This window comes from Cyclopterus lumpus, chromosome 17, assembly GCF_009769545.1.
Source record: "Cyclopterus lumpus isolate fCycLum1 chromosome 17, fCycLum1.pri, whole genome shotgun sequence".
Taxonomy (NCBI): domain Eukaryota; kingdom Metazoa; phylum Chordata; class Actinopteri; order Perciformes; family Cyclopteridae; genus Cyclopterus; species Cyclopterus lumpus.
In genome coordinates, this window is record NC_046982.1 from 7,900,869 (window position 1) to 7,921,258 (window position 20,390).

At 40.5% G+C, this 20,390-nt stretch overlaps 1 protein-coding gene across 1 annotated transcript; it reads left to right on the forward strand.

Moving 5' to 3' along the window:
- The first annotated feature begins 331 nt into the window (after nt 1-331).
- On the forward strand, nt 332-4,942 carry aire (autoimmune regulator). Its single transcript, XM_034555354.1, has 11 exons — nt 332-478; nt 741-915; nt 1,777-1,899; nt 2,116-2,240; nt 2,339-2,460; nt 2,584-2,656; nt 2,954-3,079; nt 3,194-3,315; nt 3,847-3,928; nt 4,077-4,172; nt 4,821-4,942. Exons 1-11 carry the CDS (start codon nt 332-334, stop codon nt 4,899-4,901), a joined length of 1,272 nt encoding a protein of 423 aa, XP_034411245.1. The 3' UTR covers nt 4,902-4,942.
- The last annotated feature ends 15,448 nt before the right edge of the window (nt 4,943-20,390 follow it).

The window sequence follows — 20,390 nt, forward strand, 5'->3', positions numbered from 1 at the left end:
TGGATTTCCTCAAGGGTGAGACCTTAATGTGGATTTTCTGAACATTTCAGCCAGTCAAACTTATTGGCATCAGTCTACATATGCACAGTGATATGTAGTGATATATACTATGTGATATATACTATGTACATACATATTAAAGAAACACTGGAGTACATATAAAAAAGAACACGACAGATAGTTTCATACACAAATGATGTAATATCAGCATGAAACGAGAGGTGCTTCTCTGAGAAGGACACACCTCTTCCATCCGCAGTACCTCTTGTATGATCTCGGGTCCTGTGAGGTTCTGGATCACTTTGGATCTCATTGACACACAAAGCAGATCATGTCCAGAACCGGAGCTTTTCGGGACACAAACCTTCGTTCCCTGCTGAGGGAGCTGCGGACCGATATTGCTATGGCTGTAGATGACCCTTTCCCTCTCGTCCATGGTATGGTGGACAAAAACATCATCAATGACCAACTATTGAAGGTAAGAAAAAAATGGGAAAATCTTTTATTTTCATTTTGAGTGGAAATGTCAGTGGTTTTCACTTGTTTTTGTTTTGTTTTGATGACAAGAATTTAGCAATTTGTGCAACCATCGAAACCATGTTATAGAACCTTTTTTTAATTTTGTATAATTATCCTGTGGTCCACAAAGTAATACAGATCAGAATCCTGCAACGCCTACTTAAATTATAAAAAAGAAAATGTTTTATTCAGAGTGCAGAGGTCACATCTTGTTTTCATAGGACACCCTGGAGAAGGAAGGCAGAGAAGGGATCCATAAGGCCATGCACTCCCTCCTGTCCTGGGTCCTGGAGCAGAGCAGATCCACCATCCAGGCTTTCTGGAGCAACTTATCCAAAGACTACAACCTGGACAGCTACCCCAAGCTGCAGACGCTGCTCACTCACCTGCACTCGAGTGTGTATTCAAAGTTTCACCAAAGTCAATTGTATATAGTGTGTCTGTTTCAACTTGATTGCAATTTATATTCTGGGACTTACTTTTCTGTCCAGATGAGTCGGGTACTGATTCCTTAAACGTCTGTATATAATTCCTTATTTAATTGATTTTTCAGCCATGTTTATCGTGAATAAACATGCTAGTAAAGTCAAATAAAACCCATATTTATACATGGTATAGAAATATACACATTGAGATTTCTTTCTGTAAACTCAAGAAACGACTCATATTTAATTTCATAATACGATTTCTGTCATTTTACATAATGTTAATTTTCTGAACAGAGAATTTGTAGAAAGTAGTAGAAGCATCCATTTCCCATCCCAGCCGGTACCTATCCTCCCTGTACTTCCAGAACAGAGTTTGCTATCCACGATTATGACATTAGGAACACTTTTATAGAGTTAGGTCTTCATTATTCTGTAATATGCTGCCATTTTGTTGGCAGGATGGGACGCTGCCGGTTCCAGAGCAGAGAAGAGATCCTCTGGAGGCCATAAAACTTCTCACATCAAGAAGAGGAGCCGCGGGGAGAGAGAGACAAACTCACAGTATCATGCCAAAACAAGTGATGGACCAGGTTATTTCCCATAATGCATCTCTTCTGACTGTCTTCTAATAAAAACACCCCAAACAATTAAACAAAAATGATTGAGCTCCATGTTTTCCCCAGGGGGTAAAGTGAGGCTGTACCGAGTGAAGAGTGAAGCTGCAGCCCCACAGCTAACATCTGGAAACAGTAATTACAAATCATATTCCAACGTTTATACCGACCGTGATTTATTGTCATAAAACACGTTAACCCTTGTTCTGGCACAGGTGTTCAGGCGGTGTCGTCTTCAGTCCAAAGACCAGTCATGCTGTCTTCCTCCTTAACTGAGCCGCCAGTCAGCCATGAAGCCACAGAGGAGATCCATATCAAACAGATGTTGGGCTCAGATGGTAGGCCATCTGTTTTTGAATGCTCCCGAATATCGATACAACTGCCCAGCATCACGAGGACATCACATGTGAATGTTTGAATTATGAATCGGTTTAGAGAAAAGATGTTAGATGTAAGGAGATAGACGACTCCATGCAATAGTAATTTGGCAGCATGAGCATTGAATATATGGTTACTACTAATAGAAAATATTGTACGTCTTTGTTATTCAACAGGAAGTGCCAGAACAGTTGGCGGAGAGTTTTACTCCTGTGGTCAGACAGAGGAGATAAATATACCATCCAAGTCCAAAGCTCTTAATACCATGTTTCACCACAAGGGGGAGACAACCACAGGCATGGTAGAGGATCCACTCAGCATCCACTCATTCACAGTCACTCAGTCTTTCCTTTCGCAGGTGTGTACATTTGCTTTTGTTCTGTATTTCCGAGAGTGTAGGTTCAATATAATGATGATGAGTGTACAGTGTGTAAGGACGGAGGGGAGCTGATTTGTTGCGATGGCTGTCCTCGAGCTTTTCATCTGACCTGCCTGGACCCTCAACTCACATCGATACCAAGGTGACAAATAAAAGATTTAAACCACAAACTATCTGCGGTTGATTACTTTTAGATATTAGCTTGCGTGTGTGTTCAGGGATGCCTTTTTGTTTTGTTTTAACGTCACATATTTTTAATCTGCAGTGGCACTTGGTGCTGTGAGTGGTGCTGTGGAAACAGAGTGAAAAGAGAGAATTATGCCCAAATACCTTTACCAGTAAGTATCTGAAGGACGTTGAAATAGACAGTACACACTGAGTGTGTTTATGTTCATGTTCGTTATTGATTTATTACCTAAATGAGTAACAAAAGCGGTCACTATTAGTGACCTGCTTCCTGCATCAAACCTCACATTTGCAGTAATGTCCATGTTCTTGATATTGAATGTCACTCCTCTCTGAGTCTTCATGATCTGACGAAACAGTCAAGTCTGAGAATCATTTTTTAGTCTGCAGGGTTTTTGCTCTGCATTTTCTCCTATACTGCTCATGGTTTATAATATTTTTTGTCACAGCCCCTCAATACCCAGCAAACAAACACCAGCTCAAGCAACTCCATCGTAGACTTCTCCTTCTTCTCCCCGCTCTCATCCTCGCCTCTCACCAGTGTCACGGCTTCCGTGACTGAGCTCAGAAACCAGGTAAAGACTTGATGTTATGTTGGGTGCGGTCTTTTCTTTTTGCTTCTACTCCCTTTGTGTGCAAATTGAAACTTCACAGTCCTGTTTGCTCGAATGTGTAACATGTGTATCCAGTGCTCCCGTGGAGAGCTGCTCAGTCTGAGGGAGGTGTGTGGTGTCTGTCACATAGAAGGAGGAGACCTGACTCACTGCCTCCAGTGTTTGCAGCGCTTCCACATTCACTGCCACTTCTCCAAGTAAGACATCCACGCCTCGCTTCCTCTATCACTACACTATGTTTCACCAGAAGACGATATCTTCACTTTCCACACGAGTGACTAAGTCTAATCTCAGCCTCGGTGGGATCATGTATGCATCAGTTTGTACAAACGTCCCTACTGGCAAAGTCCTGTTTGTGGTAGTATTGATCATCGATGTGCATTAAGGGTGTGATGATTACCGAGCTAATGGTGACTAATGGATCGCAAAGGCTGCAGCAGGGTGCACAGCATCACGTGTACTGTAAATGAAGATCAATGATTCTACAAAATGCTACCAGAGATACGACTGACATATGAAACCTACGTAAATCCAGGTGATGATCTCATGCCGTCACCACTTATTGACTGCGTTTCTCGGTGTTTCCCTGTCATAAATTGATGAGAAATGTGCGTGTTTAGTAGAACATCAAACAGTCCTCTGTAATCCTCCCGAGGGTTAGAAATCGAGTAACACCATACACCGCTGAAAACACCCTGACCCACTCACAGTGTGCTTGTGTTCGTTAGAGGGAGATCCGTCTGCTCGTCCTGCTCCCGGTCCCGGGGCAGCGCTGATGAGAAGGAGGCTGAATCATTCGGAGGCTTTCAGGTGTGTTTGTGTGTGTGTGTGTGTGTGTGTACATATGATATACACATCTTCATTGTCTGAATATGATGGAGTGTAATCTGTGTAATCTCTTGTGTTGTGTGTGTGTGTGTGTGTGTGTGTGTGTGTGTGTGTGTGTGTGTGTCTCCAGCTCACCCCAGGGCTTCAAAACTCACTCGTTCATGATCAGTACTCCGTCCCTGAGCCCGTCCTCCATAAAGAAGAACTGGACTCCATCCTGGGAGACGTGAGTGAGGCTCAGATATATGTCGATAATACACTTGTAGGCGTGATATAATATGAATATAACATGTCAGACACGAGGTGGCTGCACTTTTTATCACACAGACTGGAAATGAGGTGTCGAAATAAAATGAGGCGCAATCAATTAGTGATGTGTCGTGGGAGTGTTTGTCTTATAGTCTAGTTTAAATGTTCACAAAACATCGCCTCTGTTTCTAAAATGAAAATGAAAACAATATGAGAATAACGAATGAAAGACATAAGGGGGAACAAATCATGAACATTCTTCTTTTTATTTTTTTTATGAACATACATGTCTGTAGAAGCTAAAGATAATTAAAAGCTTTAAGGCTAAAAGAAAGGAATAGTTGATGATTTATAATTTCAGGTGTGAGGAATATGTTCTACGTTGCAAGAAGGCACGATTAATGGATTTAATATATAATACCAGAGCAACAGGACATATTTCCTGGTTGCACTTTTCAGTTGACTCCTCCTTCATTTATATTGAGGAATTGTGAATGTGCAGAATGACCTCAAACTAAAAACATAACCTGATATAACTGCAGTAATAATCTGGTAAAGTTTGCCAAATGATGACACCCAGTTTTGATCTTTTGTTCAACAATGGATCCTGCTGTGTTCTCAGCAGGGCTCCCTTGACGGCATCTTGCAGTGGGCTTTCCACGACATCTCTCGGCCTCTTCCAGACTATCAAGGATGCTACAAGTGACAGACAGACAATCAGATCTCTCGCAGTTTGAAATGATGCTGTAAAGTACCAATGATGACATGAACATGGCTAAATAAATGGAGATTACTGAATATAATAAATATTGTTTTCTAGTTTCCTGCCTTACCTGAAGTAAAGGTCTGGTAGTGGTGTATTTGAGATAGAACTTGATATTATTTGTGTTATTATTTTACCTTTCTTTATATATTTCTTTCAAACTACGGATTTTGAAATGTGCTCAGATGAATGTGAGTTCATGTAATAATAAAAATGATAATGCATTATTCACAGACTAAAATGCACAATTATGGTCCATGAAGCTACTGTTAGATTGGTTTGAAATTCAATCTGTGAATTATTTTTTTTATAGTATAGAAACTCATGCACAGATGAGTACAATGTTTATACTAAGTCCAGAGGATTTTATAGCAGCAACACACTAAACTAGGTACAGAAGGAGTCCATATTCGTAAGCCAAATTAACCTGTTACAGGCCAAATTAACAGGCCAAATTAACCTGTTACAGGCCAAATTAACAGGCCAAATAAACCTGTTACAGGCCAAATTAACCTGTTACAGGACAAATTAACAGGCCAAATAAATCTGTTACAGGCCAAATTAACCTGTTACAGGCCAAATTAACAGGCCAAATAAATCTGTTACAGGCCAAATTAACCTGTTACAGGCCAACTAAATCTTTTACAGGCCAAATAAATCGGTTACAGGCCAAATAAATCGGTTACAGGCCAAATTAACCTGTTACAGGCCAAATTAACAGGCCAAATAAACCTGTTTCAGGCCAACTAAATCTTTTACAGGCCAAATTAACCTGTTACAGACCAAATTAACAGACCAAATAAACCTGTTTCAGGCCAACTAAATCTTTTACAGGCCAAATAAATCGGTTACAGGCCAAATGAACCTGTTACAGGCCAAATTAACAGACCAAATAAACCTGTTACAGGCCAACTAAATCTTTTACAGGCCAAATTAACCTGTTGCAGACCAAATTAACCTGTTGCAGATCAAATAACCTGTTACATACTAATTGTGCAGTCGGAAACCTCCGTTTCTGAAGAGTGAAGCCAATGCTGAAGTTTCTTGAACTTGCATTCTCTCTACTGGCCATCAGCGTGCGACTCCTCTGGATGCATTAATGTACTTTTCATATACCTTAGCTGTTTTTGTGTGGGTGAGTGTGTTTATATCTCAACGAAGGCCGTGTTGTCGGAGATGGTTCACATTTTGCGATCAGGACCCAGGCTGTAACACAGTGTCAGAGGAGATCAGTGTCTGCAAATAAAAGAGACAATGCAAACTTCCACATGTGCACAAAGACGAATAAAAGGTCCCTCTGACTGTGTGGATCTGTAGAAGAATTTGCACCAGATGGTTTTAATAGGATGAGGTATGCACACTGAGAAATGCCTCTGTTTAACAGGAATTCCTTGAAGACTATCACTTAGATGTGGAATGTTGTTTTTGTCATGGGATTCAAGAGTTTTAGCATGACTGCCAGAGGGATGGAGCTCGGCCAGGCAGATTTTTCTCCCCTCGGTATTTGGTTGCCATGGCTCTCAGCTCCTGCAGGCCCAAAACAGAGGATGAGAAACATGTTCCAGTTTGTGTGTGTGTGTGAGTGTGTGTGTGTTTCTGTGCAAGTGTGTCTTGTTTGTTTATGAATCCACTTTCTAAATGGTTCATGAAACATCCTGCATACTTGAGGGCTCTGTGTCCTCACAGGGAAGGCAACAGCACTGACACAGAGACTCTGAAAAATGAGGGAGATGCAATGAGAAAAGAAAAGTCGGATATAAGTTGGTCTAAAAGTGTGCGTAATTATCAGGAAGTTAGCACTGATCCACACAGACAGTCTTAATTTGTGTCAAACATTGCAGTTGTAATATATTTTGCATAACCATCTGATTTCCTTTTTCCCGTGAACGTTGCAATCATGACTCCTGCTTAACTATCACACAGCTTTCTTGTTCTAGTTTCACACCACATGAGAGAACACGTAGAAGAACCTCTCTTTTCAGGAAGGAAAAAGAAGAGAACATCTTCTCACCACTAGGTGGCGTCCATCTGTGATGGATGGAGCGAAACACTCATTTATTCAGTATTACACTCAACTCAAGCAACCGTCACAATCTGATAAGAGGAAGTATTTCCTCTTTCAAAACAGCGTGTGTGTTTCTAGAGAAGTAGGAATTACCCGTGTTTTACCAGAACAAAAACAATCCGTCAAAACTATTTCCAAAATAAATAAATACGTTTTAATGGATGTTATCTTTACAGAGCAGTGCTAGGAAGTGATAACGGTTACTCAAGTACTTCACTAAGTTTTTAAATGCTTGTCCTCTACTGTACTTGATTATTTACATTGTAGGGTACTTTTTGATTCTACTTTATTACATCTTAGTGGGAAATACTGTATTTTAAGACTTAAAATGCTGCAAATGTGGGGCGATAGTGGTTCTCTGGTGAGCAGGTTTGTCTTTTAATCAGGGGGTTGGCAGTTCAATCCCCGCTCTAGTCGATGTGTCCTTGAGCAAGACACTTAACCCTGTGTTGCTCCCCGTAGCTGTGTATAATGTAACATGTAAAGTGTCTTTGAGTATCTTAAAAAGCGCTATATAAATTAAATGGATTATTATTATTATTATACACATCAATGCATCAGTAATACCATGAAATTCCCCTCTGAATTTGGGGCATTCTGCTGTCTTAGCAGAAGTACTTTTACTTTTAAACGCTCATGAATGCAGAACTTTTACTTTGAGTATTTATCCATTCTTGTATGACCAATTTAAGTAAACGATCTTCACATGGACTATAACTGCCATATGACTCCTTTTCTGCAAACAGTTTTTTCTGTGGACTGCTGCTTTCAATTAAATAAAGCGTAACATGGTCACTCTATCCATCCATTTCCAAACAAAAACATGAGTTATCGAGCATTTCGAGGTCTGAGAGCAAACAATCTTGTGTAAATCACACAGGCATTTGGTATAACTATAACGTTTGCTGTTGGCCTGATTCTTGCTTATCATCTCTGTTGCAGAATATCTTCCATCTTATCTCACATATCTTATTTCCCGCCGCACTGCAGTTCTATATGATGTCTAATGAGGCAGCCATGTCACAGAGGTTATCAAGAATATTAGTAATGTCTTGTGTAAGGCCTCGGAGACCATGTACACCCTCTTGCCTCATGTTGTTTTAAAGAAATAGGTTGACATTTAGTTAGATGAACATGTAGCAGCAGCAGTTAGCTGAGCATACAGTCTGGAAATGGGGAAACAGAAACAGCTAGCCTGGCTCTGTCCAACGGGAACAACATCCAGGGAGGTGGGGCTTTGCCTGGAAACTGTTCCAAGAAGGTCACCCCCTGGAAAAATGTCAACGTAGTTATTGGTATGGAACTAAAATAAATACTTTCAACATGACAACCTAGTTTATGTTCCTGAAACACTGTTTCATGAAGCTGATGAATACATTTTCATTTGTTTTTTGGACACTGAGTGTTTCTCAGACGTCAGTTAAATGTTTGGAAAGTGAGAAAGCAAGAGTTAAAATAACATTAGTGAGACGCACATGAACACACTTTTCTGTGTCAGTGTAAAGGTTACATTCCTCGAACACACAGACACACACACACACACACACACACACACACTCACACACATACACATCCTGTTACGACTCTGTTGGTCACAGGCCTGGAATTCTTTGGAAAACTTTGATAGGTGACATTCCCACGCTTTGGGCATCCTCCTCTCTTCACTTTTTTTGGCATTCAATAAGTGCGGGCAGCTGCCTGGTTTGTGTTCCTGCTGAGCGACCGATGTTCTGAGGTGTTTTTGTGAGGTGAAACCTGCACCACCTCCAGTCAGGGACCTTCAGCTCTAATACCATTGGTGTGGGCAGGAAATGCCGAGAGGCCCTTCATTGTCTTAGCACAAGTTTCACAGCAGAATGAGTAAGAAGAGCACATGTCACTAAAACTGACTTTGGAAGTTGTTTCCAGTATAACTCTAGTTGTATTTCCATTTATTCATCGGTTTATGCTCTTTTTGAAGATTCAAAGTTCAATTACACTGCACACAGTCTTTTTTAAAATACCTTTTCATAATGTGTTCCTAAGCAAAATGCAGCCTGCATAAAAACCTCAGATGAGGTCAGTCAAGGGTTATTTGTATTGCCACTTCATACAGAATATAGGACTTGTATTGCTCTTCAAAGATGCAAGCACATATTTCTAAATTATTACAATAAATGACATTTTCCTGCTTCACATCTGAGAAGTGATACCATAACATAATTAAGATTGTAACCTCTGTTTCCTTTGTAACGTTTTAAATCTGGTGAGATGGTCCGAGTCCAACATTTCCTTGTTACATAAGGGTGGTCTGTTGAATTAATATTTGTGTTTCTGATCTCGCAGACATACTAACATACTGTTAGCTGGGGTTGAAGCCACTGCCAACACACACACACACACACACACACACACACACACACACACACACACACACACACACACACGCACACAGACACACACACACACGCACACACACACACACAGCTGTGTCACATGCTTTCCCCATTCTGCCAAGAAACATTTACCCTCTTCTCTCTCCTAACATGAAGTTTCCACTTTTAGTGACATTTAAGGCTCAGTTTTTAATGATGCTCAATCTGTAACCCGACACGAGGCATAAGTCAAAAGAATGATCACTTTGCTTGGCTTTACAATTAATAAATGCCTTTTCAGACACTGAGTAACCGCAATGCAGCAAGAATAATCTGACATGACAGCGGCTACCCAGCATCTGTTTATTTGACGTCATTCATTTAATGTGATTTACAGCAACTTATTAAAACTCATGAAGTGATGGCCAGTGGTCGCTTCTTGTCTCTGTCTTTCCCCGGCTGTTTAGAGTAATAAGGTCTGCGCTGAAGAAAACACATCTAAACCTCTGCTCCGGGAGAAGAAAACTCCTCTAACTCTCTCTGTGTCCCGTGAGGAGGCCAGATAATGACACGCTGGCAGGCCAGATTGCAGGGTTGCCATTGGGCTGGAACTGTAAACACAGCGGAGAAACCTCGTTAGGACATTCCAGAAATGTCCTCAACTGGGAATTCTTGGAAGAGCTTCTCTGGTGTTTGCATTCTTCCTTTTGGGACAGCGGCGCTAACATCGTCTCCTGTGATCACTGCTCCGTGCCGAGTGAGAATTATAGGAGGAGGAATGGAGGTGAGCAGATGTCGAGCACCCCTCTGCAAACTGTGAACTGGACAGTGGTGACGCAGGTACAGACAATAATGTCAGTACAGCAGATGTTTGTCCTTCTATTTTCATACATTTTACATAGTTTACGGAAGATTAAACCAGTAAAGTTTCCTCAAACTATGAACTGTTACTGGACAGCAGCTAAACCACTGGGTAGCATTATGCTAATATGCAAAGCTATTGTAACAGTAGCACAAGTGGAAAAGAGTCATAGAGTCAGCAACATTTTCCAGTAATGTGTGTGATAGAACAATATGTTCAATGTAAAATGTGCTTATAATTTGCTAACATTAGCCACCAGAAGCTGCAGGGTCATTCCAGACCAATTAAAGCTGCAGCAGCAGAAATACTATGAAATATTATGAAAGGGTGTGTTTTATTACATATTAATGCAAGTTTTTATGTGAGAGGAGGTAATGTGTTATTTCTTCTCTCAAAATGTACATAGCAGCACTTTAAAGCGTGCACTATTGACACAAAAGGTCAATTGTAATGTAATGTTAAAGGGGTCGCTCTTAGTGACAAACCCGTAGAGAACCAATCATCAGCAGTATTCATCAGCGGAGCATTTTTAGCATCTTTCTGATCATTGTTGTGGTTTTGCGACCTGCAGGTTAACTGCTGGTTCAGTGTCACTAAGCATCAACCTCATTGCCAACAGCTTTCATTAAAAAATTGATTTTAAAAAAGCTCTAAAAACCAACTGTACACTTAGTGACCAGCGCCAAACAGCAAACCGACACAGTTAAAGCAACGTAGGAACCCATCAGCCTTCAGTCTCATGACGGTAAGCCTCTGGACAAAGGGCTATATTTCTGCTGTTCCGGTGTAGCGAGCAGATATCCGGTTCAAGACTTCCTTTTTCTGTGCTCTGCTCGTTGTTTGATGTAGGATGTGTGCTACGTTATTATTTTACAAGTCGCCAGTTTACGAGTTCATTTTTAAACAATAAACTTCTAAATCATTGTCAGACGGTAGCTGGTGGGTTCCACGATTGCATTTCAGCCAATGCGTTGCGTCTCTTTTGCTTGCCGACAGACCTTTTACCTGCATTTAACCAAAGCGTACTTGAATGTGCTTGCTCCGTGTCCACTGGATGTGTACGCTAATGTTATGTTTTGTAATGTAATGTTCGCCACATTACCGATATGAGGTGATACTATTTCTCATCTTCTTTTTTGCTGCCCCCCAAAAAGTGTCGAAAGAAAAGATCAACTATAGCTGCTTGAACTCCTCAAAACCCTTTTCAATGTAAAACACTATACTCACAAACATTCCTAACTACATCTAAACATGTCCATCTATTAAGGATTCATAGCAGTGATTGAACAAACCTCTCAGACCTACAGAATGTTTGAAAACACAGACCCATATTCCCATGCTGGTAGTTGTTGTATTTATTTATTTGACTTTTTATTCATCATGTTACTCATTTTTGTAATTAATATATTTGATGTTAACAGGGAAAAGATAGCCTAGCTGTCATCAATCTCTGTGATTGCTGGTCAGTATACATACTGTAAGTATAGGGATGTAAATCTAAACCAGCAAACGCTGCATTTTTCCAGTTGCCCAAAATCTTATCTTTCATCTCTGGAGTTATTGCGTCGGCTGGGAGATCTGAGTCTCTTATGAGATTGCATACAAACATTATCCCTGCACAATCTAATCTGTCACGTTTTATTAATTCACTTTCATTCACCGTTTGGAGAATATTTCTCATACGTCTTTGTCTTTCCATCATTTTCTCCTCAGAGCTCCTCCGTTCTACTCACTTGTCTCAGGACTGTGCTGTCTTTATGAATGTCTTCACAAGGAGCACGTCTTTGTAGGGAAGACTGAATGTGGGTGACTATTAAACTTGTTTCTATATTTGTATTCACAACTATTGATTTCTCCCAGGCGTTTGAGTTGAGATAAGGTCATCTTGGTACAATACTGACCTCAGAGTCATACGGTTGCAATGTCATGGTCAATTTCTCCACATTGAATGGATTTGTTCTGAATAGATACAAACTAGTGTAGCAAATGTAATGTAACTGAAGCGGTGTTACTATGCTGGACTATGTGGGGCATTAGAAAAAAATAGATCAGATAATCTTTTCATGTGTCAATAGTAAATATCTTTTATCAAATTATGCCAAATCAGGAACTGTGTGAACAAGTAGAGAGAGAGAGAGAGCGCGATGCAATGATATTCTGTCTGTCCGTTATCCAAGAACATTATCTATACAGAGCAGACAGATGTAGGCTTTATCTATCTGGATCGATGCACAATGTGACTTGTCATTAACAGCGAGTCAAATGTTTTTTTCTTTCCATTTGGTATTAGTGGCTATTTTAATAAGTCTCAGAATAGATATTTCCCCCGGCTCCCCCCGCCCAGCCTTAAAAATAGACCGTCTGTGCATAATAAGACAATGCCCTTCTTTTAGTCGACACAATAGTGTCTCTATGTGTCAACAAACACATGCAGGCCTTCGGTTGCAACCATTAACATATCTGACAGCTGAATCATCACCAGTTACTGGCAGTAACACAGTAGCTGGAAATCATCTGTAAGATAATGGGCAGAAACTACTCCCTATAGTGTCAATCAAGTTGAGGTGTGACAGACAGCAACAATAGTAAGCTCCATTATTCAAAAACAAGGTACATAGCATTTAACAACAAACAGTTTGTTTCAGAGATGATGAATACAAATAAGATTAAAGTTTTTTTTTTAAAGATTCATAGAAAATACAAAATAATTAAGAAAAAACGTTGTCAAAATGTAAAAAGTTGTTTAAAATGTATAAGAAAAAACGTATGAGGTAGAAAGGAATGGAAAGAGAGAAAATAAGGATCGTAGTTATTGCTTTGACATGTCCTAATGTGTAAATCATGTATGTTAGGAAGTATGAAAGAAGAGTCTGACCAATAGTGGATTAAAAAACAATATTGATATTTGAGAGACAAATAAAATCTGAAAAAATGTAATTCCTTGACAATGATCCCCTAAAGCTAACATGAATCGATAGTATCGGCCATGCTAATTTATTGTTTGGGCTCTAGTATCGAACGGAAGTCATTAATAAGATACAATTAATACATAAATAACACACCCAAAAACAGAGTCTGTGTATAGTAACTGGCATATATGCACATATGCACAGTAAGATACAAGCAGCATGACTTAGGGTCAAATCAGGGTTGTTGAAGTAAATACAGCAATAATAGTAATCTTAATCCACATAGCACTTACAACAAACTGTAGTTTCAAAGTGATTCACAACATATAAACATATAATAACAATTAATGATTAATGAACAAAAAAACAGAAGAAAAAACAATACAGATGGGTGAGAAATGGAAGAAAACATCAATCCACATTTGTGATAATGGTGGATGGTAGAGAGCTCTGTCTCAGACGTCATTTCAAGATGTCCCAGAGTTGTTCAGTTGGGTTGATATTTGGTCAGGAATGCAGAGCGGATCCAGTGACTGTTCACAGCGTGATGGATTAGTGTGTAAGATTGCACAATGTGGAGTATTGCACAACATCAGCATGACAGTTGTAGGAGTGCACAGTCTGGTATGCATTGTAGATGTGTTGCCAACAGCAGAGCATGTTCTCAATGTAGGACATTTCAGAAGTGTAATATTATAAAGACATCCTATTTAAATCTGCAGGTGGAACATTGACCTATTCTATATTACGGGTCAGATGTAAACTGTAACATCGTAATCACATGTCATGCTTATCGTAGAGATAAAGGCTCAAATCAACCTCCAATCGCATCCGGACTACATCCATCCCCTACCTGCTCACCCCTCCTCTCAACCCTGACACACACACACACACACACGCACACACACACACACACACACACACGCACACACACACACACACTCACACACTCTCCATCACATTCACTGTTTCTGGACCATGGAAAGCCCCATGTACATTTTCAGAGCTGCTGAGCCCGTATTCAGACACAGAGCTTCTCTCTCTCTCTCTCTCTCTCTCTCTCGCTCTCTCTCTATCTCTCTCTCTCTCTCTCTCTCTCTCTATCTCTCTCTCTCTCTCTCTCTCTCTCTCTCTTTCCACGGTGCCGCTGGCCAAAGCCAGCCATCAGATCACATGCTATGTGCAGCCTCAGCAGCAAAGGAGCACAGCTATTTGCCGGGGGCACACAGGCTGGGGCCCGAATGAATGACTGGCATTCTGGTGACCTCCCAGGACGGCAGTCGACCGCTGGGATGGAACTACGAGCTGTTTTAGGACGGGGTGTCACGGCTTGTTGCTGTGTCATTTGTCTGCGGTATGCATGTTGTCTCCAGGGCCGAAGGCTGCAGAATGTTTTCACACCTCTAAATGCCAACTTGGGACTGGTATTTATAAAGGAAGCTGTGCTTTAGAGGAACGGCGAACAGTTTGGGGAAGTTTCGCTCCGAAAAACTCGACAACACGAACAAACATCTGGCTGCTAGTTTTGTGCAACTTTACGACACCTTTTCCATCTTCACACTTGACCTGTCAAGATTCCTGACACAGTTAACTAATACTCATATACAAGTAATGGAGTATTTGTGCATTGTGTTATTGTCTAATTTTACTTTAAGTAAATGATTAGGGGGATCTAAATAAGCAACCAAAAACTTCTAAATTATTAGGATAAATGACATTTTCCTGCTTCACATCTGAGAAGTGATACCATAACATAATTAATGTTAATTAAGACAAGCTAAAAGAGTTTCTCAAAGAGAACTGACCTAAATGAAGATGGAGAAATTAGGGGGTGGGAAGAAAATGAAAAAAGGATCATCATTACAGTGACACTCAGCTATTTGCCCTCAGCGCTCTATGAGTAATATGTCTGAAAGCAGCAGCCAAATATGCAGTGTTTTGAGACTGAAAACAGTTAAGTTGCCATGCCGAGGTCAACATGTGCACAAAGGAGCAACATGTAAGCGTTTTATTATCCATAAGCACAACATTCCCATAACGTCTATGTTGAACAGGGTGGTTGATGAACCAAGGTCGGGAAGATGTCTTGCTTTTAAACTCACAATCTCTATTCTTTATTGTCATCCCACAAAAGTCATATTTACAGTCGCCCAACAATAGATTAAAGGAGAGGCCAGCCAGTGTCACAAGGCATTTCTTATGTTTGAAGAAGCAGATCATGAAGTCATATTTTCACGCAGTTATTGTGTAGTAGATTTCTTTGGAATATCTGCTGTTACTAGCTTGATCTGTGTTGTACAGGTGACTTGTACTCTGGCAGACAGTGTGTGGGGGTCTAGGTCCAAAGCACAATACACGAGAAGACTTCTCAGATATCATTACTGAGGAGAAAAATGTGGATTTTCCGGTTGTGCAGACAGGCGGGGTTGGGAGCATGTGGTCTCTCTGAAAACACACCTGAACATCACAGTTGGGCAGACATTTTTTTTAAATGACATTTAAAATCATCATATTAATTTTGTTGTGACATCTAATACTATATTAAGATGTTTCCAGTTGTACGTTGTATTATTACTGAGTCATGTTAAAGGAATAGTTTGACGTTTTGGGAAATAGGCTTGTTTGCTTTCTTGCTTTCTTATCGATATCACTCTCTTGTGTTTGTGTTAAATATCCCAACCCTGTCTTCTACAAAATGGCATTACTAATTACGCTTCAAGGGAATCATATTTTCGGCTGGATTACGGTTGCAGGACACGTGGTTAACAAAAACCCAACAGAGAATGACTTTGTTATGTTTAGGCCACAAAACGATGTGGTTTAGGTTCTTAGGTTCAGTAAAAAATAAACATAATTGTTTGTCTTAAGCTAAGTATATTCGTTATGTTATGAAATCTACAGACGTAAATTAAAACTTGCCAACGTTGACTGTGAAAGTCTACCTCCACCTCCTCTCTATGAGGACTTCTGCAGATTATTTGAAACGTATTTGTTATTTTCTTTTTAAACGTAAACCGGGATAAAATATGTTTCCCTCAAAATGTTATTGACAATGCCGTTTAATTGTACAGGAAAGCTTTTTTGGGGGGCTTAGCTTAGCATAAAGACTTGAAACAAGGCAGGACTGCTACCATGGCTCAGTCCAAACTCCCAGCACTTCTAAATTTCACAAAATTGACACTTTATTTCTTGTTTTAATCTGCACAACACACCTTCAACACGCACCACACATCTGTTTTGTCGTCTCCGCACACTTGAGAGATTCATCTCTTGTGACTCACGTCTGAAGTCTGTTTGCTACGAACGTCTGGAAATTCCCCCTCGATGCAGCTCGACTCGCTGCGACATGCAGGGATTTCTTCGACTCTTCACTTTCAACAAACATGTAACCGATGGAAGGATGGTGTCAGAATTGGGTCGGATAATGCTTTCCCTGCTTGCCTCGACAGAATTTCATCTTGGAGTCAACCCCAGCATCACGACCCGAGCTGTTGCGAAACACGAATACATGGGAAGCTTGTCGACAGCGGTTTCCTGAAAACAGGATACCACTCGAGTGCAGCGCACCTCTTCCGTGTCTATTGTGTACTGTGTGAATTAGGAAGCCGTCCATGGATGTGAGAGCCAAGGAGAGGAATCCATCCCACTCCTTCCAACACTATCAGTTACATTCCTCACCAATCCGGCCGTATCAGATGACCTTGTTTGCTATTCAGTGTCATTCTTTCCCACACCGTACGACACTGTAACATGCACCCTGTTCTATCCGGTCCCTTTAACTCTTGTGTCAAGCCAGATACAGTCAGATAATCCCTGAGTCCAAAGTAATTTAAGATGCATGATGGAACAAAAAGACATAAAAGAGATAAAAGGAGAGACAGAGAGTCACACATCTTGTTGTTTAGTCCTCAGTTTAACAACATGGCAAATCTCTCTTTACATAATCACGTACATATAAACTATGGCAAGTAAAACAGCCTTCAGCCCACGTAATGTGTCCTTTTATGAAAGGTATAATAACTCTGGCTCATTTTAAACCATCTCAGAGTAGAATGCATAAAATAGATCCATTACAATGTGCTTTGAGTTATATAAATCACAAGCGTGTTGAGTAGCTGGCTCAACTGTTTGGAAGATGGACCGCTTTCAATGTCTTGATGTGGTTAAACAGATAAATCAAGTAAAAGCTCTCTTCTCCATGTGTTATTCATATCTATACATAAGGACCGGCGCAAATAATATTTGGTTCGAAGAAAAGTTGTATTGAGACATAAGGATTGGTTCACGGTGCAGTTGAAAGTATGATTCTTGTTTTATACGTACTATATGTGTCAAGTGAAGGGAGAGTGTTTGAATTCATAGTAAATTCAAAGAGGCTCCATTCCACGTTAATGATGAGTCTATGGAAGATTACAGCTTGAAGTTGAGCTCTTTCATTTTCTCATTCACTCTGCGAAGTCTAACACCGTGGTTCCCCACCTTTCTTTTGGCTTGTGACATCGTAAAGCAAAGCAATGTCTATATGTGACCTCCTGTTACCAGTTGTGTTATATGGCAAAGAACCAAATCCACCAAAGTACAATTCAAAAATGAGGCCGTTCAACAATATGTGAAGAAAGACAGTTTGTGTATAAAGACAGGATGTGCTTATGCTCGTTTGTCGGCCTGAAAGATGTATGTTGAAAGAGAGGAAGTAGATAATCCAGTTCATGCAAGTCCAAACATGAGTAATGAATTCTTTATTTACAACACAGATGAACCTGGGAACCTTTGGAAAGCTGTCAATTGGGTTTGACTTTTTTTTAAATTACACCACATGAAAGTGGAACCTTCTTAACATTCACAGAATAACCAGAGAAATCCATATTGTACAATAAGCAGACAAACTAAAACTGCAGTAGACATACGATGTGTCTGTAGTGTGATTATATCGTTATTATTATTTACTTTATTTAAACATTATACTGAAGGCACATCGATGAATTTAAAAATCAATAACGTAGAGTAAAGTTTGATCAGAGAGCTTATTCACAATAACAGAAACAGTAGTGTGTACCTTTAAGGGCTCCCCATTCATTAACACACACACATACACACACACACACACACACACACACACACACACACACATAGTCTTCCTGCCTCCCTCCTTTTGACAAAGACATTTTTATTCTGACTTTAACACAGGGCTCAGATGAGTAAATTTAGACACTTTCCAATTGTGTAACTGGTAGTTTGACTACTCTCACTGTTGCCTCACCTGTGCTCATTTTTCCAACAAAACCTCAAGAACAATATGATTTTACTGTGTAAAGCAACAACACAATTATGTTTGATTTCCCTCAAAGCCACTCTTCTTTGCACAAACACGGCAACACTCATGATGTGTATGTTGTGTCTGCCCTGGGGTCGTCAACGAACAGTCACTGAGGAATTTGTGTGGCCATTTTAGATGTTCATCTCCTGTAATGACTTTTTGAAAGTGTCCTTAATTGCTGAAGGGTGAGCCTTGCATTCTTTTGGAAGTTCACAGGAAATGTGGCACAATGGAGGACAAAATGGCCAGAGGCGTTGTCCACACACACACACACACACACACACACACACACACACACACTCACACACACGCGGGGAGTAGAGGAAGTAGTGAGGTGGTGTTAAATGACACGACCAGACTTTTAAAAAGGTGGAGACTGTGCTTCTCCACACAGTGTGGATCTGAAGGGGAAATGCAAACATGTTCCACTTTGCTGACCAGTCGCCTCCATGTGAGCGCCGCCCACAGAGACGCGGTGTCTGCATGTTTTCTTTTATTTTTAAAGAGCCCACTTTAGTATGTTACATCTGAAAAATGATGGGCATGTGTGTGTGTGTGTGTGTGTCTAATTAATAAGGAGGAAAAAGTGAGAGAGATGACGTGGACACATACCATCGTCAGTTCAATACCGCCTCATTGTGTCTATAGATTTTTAGGTTTAATGAGATAATCCGCCCGAGGCCAGTGGCCACATACTGTACAGCAATCGATGACCGTTGCGCTTTGATTGCACCCATTTGTGTTTTGTCTGCCGGAGGCTTCTGGAGGGAAAAGGTGGATTGCATCTGTAAACCTCCCGATTCGTTTGTTCCTTTCTCTCCCTCCACATCCCCAAACACATGATTGGTCTGTTATGGCAACATGTTCTGCTATTTAAAGGGCCCCCACAGTAAAAGTCAGAGTCTTTATATATGCTATATTGAGTCCCCTACAGTCCTCAATATAGCATATACCTACACACGGGTAATAAACAGCTCAGTCTGGTCTTTTGACCGAAATAAAGCTGCTGTCCCTCGACTCTCCAGCCATCCATACGTGTTGTGACTATGTGTGTGACCTGGTCTCAGCAGGAGGACAACCCCTGCGTGTTTGAGACTTGTGCCCATCTGTAGCATTCTCCAGACTCTGCTCTGCACCGCGTAGTGTGATGTAGGGTACAAAGAGCCACTGTGTGTAGTAATGGGGCACACGCACACCTCAGATTCCAGTGGACAGCTGCCACACACCACACAGACACACACAAACACACACACATACTTTCACAGACAAGAGGAGTTTCACTCATCCATAGTGTCCTGCAGTGAATGCGAGGAGCTTGAATTACTCTGAAACCAAATTCCAAGCAACCCAATTTGCTGTAGAGCTCTCCCTTCCTGTTTCTGGCCCATATAAGACACAAACAACCCATCAGAGAGACAAAGGAGAGACACTCAATTAAGTACATTTACTCAAGTACACCATTACTTGAGTAAATGTCAATTGTATGCACTACTACGACAATACTTTTCACAGAGAACAAATGTACTTCATACAGCTCTAGTTAGTTCAGATTAAGACTTGACATGCTAAATAAAATGATATATATCTATATGCAGTTTATTATCATAGATCTAGTCAAACTAAAGGTCCAAGGTGACAATTCATTTGACCTAATTCTACTTTTGCACATTTACTCTAAAGGGACAGTTCATCCCAAACTCATAAATACGTTGAATTATCTTGAGTAACTGGGTCAATAATTCTTTGAACAAGAGACATCGCTGTTGAGCTATTCAAATGTATTTTTTGGGGGGATCTGAGCACCACAAGCTGAGTGCCTTACAGTCTCATTATAACGTAGAGAAGGACGATATTTCCAAAATATGAGCAACTCAAAAAACCATCTAGATTGATCTCCCTTTAGTTTAGTACATGTTTTTACTCAG

Coding starts and splice junctions, on each gene's coding strand:
- aire (XM_034555354.1), top strand. CDS start 332: ATGTCCAGAACCGGAGCTTTTCGGGACACAAACCTTCGTTCCCTGCTG. Junction 916..1,776: donor GCTCACTCACCTGCACTCGA/GTGTGTATTCAA, acceptor GTTCTGGCACAG/GTGTTCAGGCGGTGTCGTCT. Junction 2,461..2,583: donor CAACTCACATCGATACCAAG/GTGACAAATAAA, acceptor TTTAATCTGCAG/TGGCACTTGGTGCTGTGAGT.